Source organism: Perkinsus marinus (assembly GCF_000006405.1).
Source record: "Perkinsus marinus ATCC 50983 genomic scaffold scf_1104296943502, whole genome shotgun sequence".
Lineage (NCBI taxonomy): Eukaryota > Perkinsozoa > Perkinsida > Perkinsidae > Perkinsus > Perkinsus marinus.
In genome coordinates this window covers 4,765-13,254 of record NW_003211810.1, presented here as the reverse complement: position 1 = coordinate 13,254, position 8,490 = coordinate 4,765, and the positions used below count along the sequence as shown (strand labels likewise).

Genomic DNA, 8,490 nt, shown 5'->3' with positions numbered 1-8,490 from the left:
CTGATGATAAGTGCTATAGTCATGCTCCAATTTTAACAGACACCTCTTGCTTGCAACTTCCCTCCATCATCCCTATGAAGCCTCGTTAGCTCGCAAAGTGTGGTCTCGTTCGAATGGGCCTGCCTTCTTGAGCTTACCACACACTAGTGCTGACAGTGGGTTGCAGCGCACCGCATTAACGGTGTACACTGGTCTTTTCCAGAGTAATAACAGGCGCGCCGAGCGGGGTCATTTCATACAGCTCAGTCGTGATAAATTTTCAACGGCTCCTTTTTTGGGGAAAAGACTGATTTGTTTTCGCTGGGTTCGACTAGGGATGTGGACGGCTAATGGTGGAGGTACGGGGAGTTTCCAATCGAGGTTCTAAGATATTCCGAGTCCGGTCCTGTAGTAGAGCTTTTATAGTGATGGTTTCTGAGTGGCTTTCGTAAGATTAGTAGCCAATCTAGTAGTTCATCTGGAATTTCCATCACCGATAGTTGTGGCAGTTTCTCTGTGTTGGCTGTGATAAGCTGTATTGACCTAGCAGGAGGAAGATGGCGGCTTGGAGTGGCTTGAGCATAATGTTGATCGCAATAACGATCATGGAATGCCTGTGGGTAGTAGAGGGTGAATCAGCGTATCCATGGAGCATGCTGCGATCCTGTTGATGAGGCATGAATGGTCCTCCCCAGGAAGTATCTCTCGACACGGGTACCTGAAATGCGGTCCCGCGAAGTCCCATAGGACTTCATTTTCCGCACCAAATTAGTGTATCCCCCTTTACTCCTTGAGCTATCGAGCAATTAACTCATCCTAACACACATGTATATTATGACCACCGGTTTGGACGGTACGATTCGGAGTCGTCGACTCCATGCACTTGAATCTTCCCGGTAACGTTCGCTTAGTAGGGTTGCTACCAAAAGCTTTCTTCACTTTATACAGCTTTTCCTCATGTGGTTTGCCCTATACGAGGACCTAATGTTGCGTTGATATCAATGCGTTTGCTTGGGCAATTGGGAATATGTCAGTTGTGCATTACTATGGAGGAATATGGATACAGCCATTTCCGTTGATGAGACCGAGCTGAAAGAGAATGTAAGGGTTCCGAGGGTTCGTCGATTGAGAGCTTCATAAAACGGTCTGACAGTGATATTGCTTCATCACTCACCGTTCAGGCGGCCTTCGTTGATGTGCTACTCCAAGCTCCCGAGATCCCCAACGAGCCGGCCTCCCCAAGCCATCAACCGACCCCGCCGGCGGATGCTGTAGTACATAACAAACTGTATAAGGGCTGTCACTCCTCTTAGGTCGCTGCTGGTCCATACACCCCGCGGCCGGCTCGAGTACGTACCAGTTCGGAAACGGCATTGGCAGTACCACCGTCTAGCTCAGGAGTGTCGATGACTCCAATGAGTATTGGAGGATCGGAGGCGACGGTGAGCCTCATTGTCGCCGTTATGCGGTCATCCGAGATGCATTCTAGGCATTGACTGCTCCTGCGAAGAGGGCTCGACTGGGACCAGTTGTCCCGACGCAGGAAGGGACCAACTCTGCTAGCGAGGGCGAGCAGATCACAATGGTTATTCAGCTCAAGAGCGGTCTATGGCGGGCTGAGGTAGTTACACTCTTGGACTAGTTCGACCACAGTGTATGGTGCAGATAATACTGGATGGGAAGAAATACCGAGGCCCCTCGAGGGAAGCTGTGGGTAAGGTCTATCACTGCGGCTGGCTGGGGTGCTATTGTGCTCGTTGTGGTTGATCAGAAGAGGCCGACAATGACCGTATCAGGATGGACCAGGCTCGGGGAACGAACACATTGCAGGACGTAAGCATCCGTTCATCAGTAGAGGTGGGATGTCTACCCTATGTAGTTACTGCAGGAGTGGGACATGACTTCACAGTTGTTGCCTAAGGGGGTGTATTACAACAAATCCAAGAAGGCATTCGTAGGTCGTGGATGCTCGCTTGTCATGGAGTATCACAGCCCGTCAGATAGCGACTATTCATCAGCAAGTCAGTTTTGCGGAAGCAGAAAATCTCAATAGTCCACCGTTGGCGAGGTCGACGACAGTGAAAGTAGCATAGGACTTATTGTTCCTTGATGAGATGCCCATGTGTTGTTCAGTACGAAGGTCCGTCGAGGCATACTGTGGAGGAGGCAATGCAGGACCGTGTACTACTGGAGGCTGCCCAGACACCTGAAGATCTCCAACTGGTGACTCACTTCAACAGCGATCGACTTTACTTCGGCTGGCTGTAGTTACTGTCGAGATTGAGGCGACCAAAGCAGGAGAAGCGTCGTGCTCCGGACACGGAACGAATACCAACCGGCGTTCATTTTAGGAAGGACGGGTGAGACTGTCGTGGAAAAGCTGCAGTTCTGAACGGTGCACGGTTTTTAGGCTATACATGGCTCAAATTTCGCTGCATCGAAAAAATTACCGAGGCCCCCCGCGGTCGACGCTGGAAGAAGCCGTAGCTGATCGACAGCGTTTAAGTCGGGCAAAAGAGGAAGGACGAGTCGAGGAGGTGTGTTGCCTTGTTGCTTACTGGATAGCGATGTCTCGTGTTTTAGGTATGGACTCGAATGAAAGAGGAGTATGCTCAAATACAGCAACTTCGGCGTTTGACCAGTACCCCACCAACGGGGCTACTTCTACGAGGACCCGGTCGGCCTCGTGGATCTGTCACGAGACTTGCACATGTTCCGTTGCCGGACCTGGCAGCACTGACTGCTGGGAGTGAACCACCGAGCTACATCGCAGGCATAGTTCCTCCTACGTCTGACCACCACGAGGAGGCCGTGGTTCCGAGCCGTACTGACACGGTTGTGAAACTCGATGTCTCTCACTTTGAGTGCGCCACTGATGAGTATGAGAATAATGATGCATCTCGATCAGTGGATAATTCTAATGTACCCCCCTCACCACAGTAAGATCTGCCCTGTTATATTTTTGCTCAAGCTTGTGATAGAAGCGTTTGGTTCCTGCTAGTTGGGGGATTTACAACCGTAACAGAATGGTGGAAAGTTCACTCTCTGACCCCGCACTAAGCGGCTCACATACTCGCTGAGGATGGACCTCGCTTTGTTTGGTTATTCTTTTGTGTTGAATTACTACCAAATCTTTCTGAGTCTTACTTCGAATCATGTCCAACTGATGTTGCACGCGATTGCTGGTCACGGACATTGTTATCGCCGAGACTGGTGCTATGATCCTCGGTTAACCTCTCACTGCTCACGAATAACCGACTTCAAGTATCAGATAGTGGCACTATCATAGTGCAACGCTGCTGTCGCTTAGACATATCTTAGCCATCGAAAGATCATGAAGCTAAGCTCGAAGCTAGTTCGTATTATGCCAGTTCCATTTCAATTACCTAATCAACAGTTTTTTGTTCCTTTCATAGTTATGTCATCATTCAAGGTCGCTCTTCTCGGTGCTTGCGGTGGTATCGGACAGCCTCTCGCTCTTCTCTTGAAGCTCAACCAGAAGATCTCTGAGTTGGCTCTTTACGATATCAAGCAGGCTCGTACTCCTTGCGCCGGTGTTGCTGAGGATTTGAGTCACATCAACACCCCCGCTGAGGTTAAGGGTTACGCCGGTGAGGAGGAACTCGAGGCTTGCCTCACTGGAAGCAAGCTCATCGTCATCACTGCCGGTGTTCCTCGTAAGCCCGGCATGACCAGAGATGATCTCTTCTCAGTCAATGCTGGTATCGCAGCTGGTCTTGCTAAGAACTGCGCCAAGTATGCTCCTGATGCTACTCTGTGTATCGTCACCAACCCCGTGAATTCCATCGTCCCTGCCTGCGCTGAGGTCTATAAGCAAGCCGGTGTGTTCAACCCTAAGAAGCTTCTCGGTGTTTCTCTTTTGGATACAATCAGGGCTGAGACCTTCGTCGCCAAGGAGTTGAAGACTGATGTGAACAAGGTGACTATCCCCGTTATTGGCGGTCATGCTGGTGTGACTATCATGCCTTGGTTCTCTCATGCTACTCCCAAGGTTGACTTCGACGAGGCCACTCTCACTGCTTTGGATAACCATGTTCAGGGTGCCGGTACTGATGTTGTTAACGCTAAGGCTGGTGCTGGATCTGCCACTCTTGCCATGGCCTATGCAGCCGCTGAGTTCGTCGAGGTTGTCATTCGTGGCATGCACGGTGAACAAGCTAGCGCTTCCACTTTCTTCAACGAGCCTTACGGTGATGTTCAATACTTCTCTTACTTGTGCGACTTCGGACCTGAAGGCGTCTCCAAGACTCATCCTATTGAGGGCTTGAGCGAACACGAGGCCGGCAGGCTCCAGGAGGTCATCACTAAGCTGAAGGTTGATGTTCAGAGGGGTATTGACTTTGCCAACAAGCAGGAGTAAGTTAATCTTCTATAGCTAACTTATTGAGGGATGTACTTCCCTCGAATAACCGTCTGAATTTTTCTCTACAGCTATCCTTCGTTTAATTGTGGTAATTCTTTTACCCGATGCTCGTCGCGATGTTGTCGTGTTATCGAGTTACAGATAGTTGACGACCGCTTTGACCGAATCTTAAGTACCACTGGAAGCTACTTGTAGTAGTTGCCTGTCTGAATAGATAGTCTCACCACACTAAATGGGCCACTAAAACCGAGAATGGAATGGGACTCGTGATTTTATTGCGCCACAATAACGATATCGTCGCCCTCAAGCTAAAGTCTCCGATGTTACATGACAATACTTGCTGTGTGTCATTCGCTTCGCTGCCATTAGACATACGTGATTCATAGATTAGCTTCAATCACTGAGCCCTGTTGGGATCTGCAGTTCTCTCAGTGTGGTCAGTTTCATCACACGTCTCACTTAGACCTTCTGAACTCTGGCAAGCCTGTGAGACTTCGTAGTATCGTCTGTTCGAATAGGTATCTACATCGCGAGAATATCTTGCTACTGTACTCCTGTCGTCTTAGACGATTCGTCTGTTCGTCTGATTTCTGTGCATTATAGCGAGCATTTGGTTCGTCGGGCTACGACGGTCGGAGAAGAGTGTACTATACCTTCATCAACTGCTGTCCTACACTAGTAGATATTCCTAGTAACACTCAGTATTATACTCTACTGTCTTCCATCCCAGCCTTAATGCTCACGCATAACCGACTTCAAGTATCGGATAGTGCAATGCTGCTGTCCCCTAGACATATCTTAGCCATCGAAAGATCATGAAGCTAAGCTCGAAGCTAGTTCGTATTATGCCAGTTCCATTTCAATTACCTAATCAACAGTTTTTTGTTCCTTTCATAGTTATGTCATCATTCAAGGTCGCTCTTCTCGGTGCTTGCGGTGGTATCGGACAGCCTCTCGCTCTTCTCTTGAAGCTCAACCAGAAGATCTCTGAGTTGGCTCTTTACGATATCAAGCAGGCTCGTACTCCTTGCGCCGGTGTTGCTGAGGATTTGAGTCACATCAACACCCCCGCTGAGGTTAAGGGTTACGCCGGTGAGGAGGAACTCGAGGGTTGCCTCACTGGAAGCAAGCTCATCGTCATCACTGCCGGTGTTCCTCGTAAGCCTGGCATGACCAGAGATGATCTCTTCTCAGTCAATGCTGGTATCGCAGCTGGTCTTGCCAAGAACTGCGCCAAGTATGCTCCTGATGCTACTCTGTGTATCGTCACCAACCCCGTGAATTCCATCGTTCCCGCCTGTGCTGAGGTCTACAAGCAAGCCGGTGTGTTCAACCCTAAGAAGCTCCTCGGTGTTTCTCTTTTGGATACTATCAGGGCTGAGACCTTCGTCGCCAAGGAGTTGAAGACTGATGTGAACAAGGTGACTATCCCCGTCATTGGCGGTCATGCTGGTGTGACTATCATGCCTTGGTTCTCTCATGCTACTCCCAAGGTTGACTTCGACGAGGCCACCCTTACCGCTTTGGATAACCATGTTCAGGGTGCCGGTACTGATGTTGTTAACGCTAAGGCTGGTGCTGGATCTGCCACTCTTGCCATGGCCTATGCAGCCGCTGAGTTCGTCGAGGTTGTCATTCGTGGCATGCACGGTGAACAAGCTAGCGCTTCCACTTTCTTCAACGAGCCTTACGGTGATGTTCAATACTTCTCTTACTTGTGCGACTTCGGACCTGAAGGCGTCTCCAAGATTCATCCCATTGAGGGCTTGAGCGAACACGAGGCCGGCAGGCTCCAGGAAGTCATCACTAAGCTGAAGGTTGATGTTCAGAGGGGTATTGACTTTGCCAACAAGCAGGAGTAAGTTAATCTCCTACAGCTAACTTATTGAGGGATGTACTTCCCTCGAATAACCGTCTGCATTTTTCTTCACAGCTATCCTTCGTTTAATTGTGGTAATTCTTTTACCCGATGTTCTTCGCGATGTTGTCGTGTTATCGAGTTACAGATAGTTGTCGACCGCTTTGACCGATTCTCAAGTGCCACTGGAAGCTACTTGTAGTAGTTGCCTGTCCGCGGTGTAATACAATCCGGCAATCGCAACTTTTTGCTAATATTGCGGATTTGCCAAATGCTATAATTTCTGACAGTCTCACTTTTTTGCTCTTTTGTATGTGCTGCTTTCTCAGTTACAAAATAGCAACCACATTTACAACCTAGCAATTTCTGGTATAGGTTTTAGCAACCAAATGTTGAAAGTAGCAAATCCAAAAGTGTTTTCTAGCAAGTCGCTCTTTTTTGCTCTTTTTTTGCTGCATTGTATATTTCCCCGGAATGTTTTACACGCTGGCACTTTTGCCCAAGTGTGCTTCGCCCGCACGTTTTCGTTATTCTGCCAAGTTGTGCTCATTTGCTGTTTAATATGTTTCGCGTTGTAATTATGTAGTCTGGCACCTTTTAAGGTTTGCTATTGTGTGATGTTCCTGCATGAAATATACAAATTGGCAGTTGCCGGTATGTGACAACGCTGCGCTACTTTTATGTTTCGGCTATTTGCTCTCTTGTAACTTACGCCCTGCGAGAATATATACTAGCGTTTTGCTCATTCGCTCAAACTCCGTCTCTGTTAGCGTTATTAGCAAACTTGCCCTTTTGCATTATTCGTACAAGTAATATACAATCGAGCAAACATAGTTATGGGATAGCATTTCTCGTTCTATTACGGTATTGCGTCTTATATCCATTTTGGTGCATGTTCATGCCCTGTGCACTTACTAAGTATCTATCAGAGGTGTCACACCTCGTGTCTCACTTCAAGTGAGTCACTTAGTATCGGGTCAAAGCGTGATAGCACTCTAGTGAGATATATCATTCACTCCGAAGACAGCGCGAGTTATGATCAATGCTGAATACCAAACACATGATTGCTCTTGCACGTCGCGATTGAATCAGATGAGATAACAGTTAAATTGAGTCCCATCTTCGAGTATCCTCTCTCTTTTTGCATCGTAACAGTTGTGTCTCAAGGTTTGGTACGATTGTACGTATTGACGACTCAACAATACCCACAAGTTAAACCCTCAAGTAGGCATTACGTAAGTATTACGGGCAACTTTGACATTCTGCACGAGAAACATTCGCTCATGGGCAGTGGCACTCATCGGAGCGTCTTCGTGGAGCTATTGTTATGGACTTTGCAGAGGTGTCGAAGGATTGTACAGGGCAAACGCAACACGGACTAGATTACTGATTATGAACCCTACAGCCCCCCGCACACAATATTCACTCCCGGGCACCACTAGAGGGCCTTCATAGAGATACTATTAAGGGTTACAAGCGAAGCATATTGAGAAACGTCCAAATTTTTCTCTACCAATCACCGAGACAGCTACTTGTAGCAACTACAACAGCTGAGCACCACTGAGGTGCCTACCTTACTGCGAGTGCGTACATGGTCGCTAGTCTCCAGTGATGGGAGAAACTACTTCGATCCCTGACGCTCGTCCTCTTTCGACCGCTTGTGCTGCAATTCTTTTGCCGCGTGGCTCTCATACTCCTCCACCAATAAAATAGCATTGTTGTTAGGCGAGTTCTTTCGCACTATCTCCTCACATCTGATACCTCGGGAGAACTTGTTCAGCGCCGGTTAGATGCGGAGTGCTAGCTTAGCACTGCTAAGCCAGCCTGCCTCTTTCCTCGATAGTCTCGTTCGCGAGGGGCATCTTTCTGCAATGACCAGTATTTGCTCAGACTACCGAAGAGCATATTGGTTCGCATGCAATAGGGCACGTAGGGATCAGGATGCGTGTATGAAAGTCACGGCATCTCGCATGGGCACCACTGGGGTGCCTGCAATACAGCACTGCACTGCAGATGAGTGATCCATGTTGATCCAAACAAGTGATCTCGGATCACTCAGTACGAGTGATTCCGCCCAATACGAACTACCATGTAAACACAAATTCTCTTCCTCGTCCTTCTGTGACCATGTGCGAACTGCAATGCTGTGGAAAATATGAAAATCCAACGAGCCCTTAACGAATGTCAGTCTTCACGAACGACCTACTACCACTTACAATAGTCCATCCATCATTCTCCCCAGTGCTGCAACTATACTTATCTATATCGA

At 48.3% G+C, this 8,490-nt stretch overlaps 3 protein-coding genes across 3 annotated transcripts in view; all 3 read left to right on the top strand.

Annotated features, from left to right (window-relative positions):
- Positions 1-2,247, top strand: part of Pmar_PMAR019502 (electron transport oxidoreductase, putative) — a gene marked incomplete at both ends in the record, with an annotated part of 3,132 nt that extends 885 nt beyond the window's left edge. Inside the window, 10 exons of the mRNA XM_002781134.1 lie at positions 530-599; positions 1,046-1,080; positions 1,161-1,250; positions 1,293-1,421; positions 1,469-1,600; positions 1,645-1,693; positions 1,751-1,812; positions 1,859-1,933; positions 1,980-2,063; positions 2,113-2,247. Of these exons, the coding sequence (XP_002781180.1) occupies positions 530-599; positions 1,046-1,080; positions 1,161-1,250; positions 1,293-1,421; positions 1,469-1,600; positions 1,645-1,693; positions 1,751-1,812; positions 1,859-1,933; positions 1,980-2,063; positions 2,113-2,247 (861 nt within the window). The remainder of the gene's footprint in view (positions 1-529; positions 600-1,045; positions 1,081-1,160; positions 1,251-1,292; positions 1,422-1,468; positions 1,601-1,644; positions 1,694-1,750; positions 1,813-1,858; positions 1,934-1,979; positions 2,064-2,112) is intronic.
- A 1,150-nt stretch (positions 2,248-3,397) lies between these two features.
- Pmar_PMAR019501 (malate dehydrogenase, putative) lies at positions 3,398-4,431 on the top strand (the record flags this gene model as incomplete). The annotated part of the gene is made up of 1 exon (XM_002781133.1): positions 3,398-4,431. One exon carries the CDS (start codon positions 3,398-3,400, stop codon positions 4,358-4,360), a length of 963 nt encoding a protein of 320 aa, XP_002781179.1. The 3' UTR covers positions 4,361-4,431.
- An 813-nt stretch (positions 4,432-5,244) lies between these two features.
- On the top strand, positions 5,245-6,225 carry Pmar_PMAR019500 (malate dehydrogenase, putative; the record flags this gene model as incomplete). The annotated part of the gene is made up of 1 exon (XM_002781132.1): positions 5,245-6,225. The coding sequence occupies exon 1, from the start codon at positions 5,263-5,265 to the stop codon at positions 6,223-6,225; it is 963 nt and encodes a 320-aa protein (XP_002781178.1). The 5' UTR covers positions 5,245-5,262.
- Positions 6,226-8,490: the final 2,265 nt, after the last annotated feature.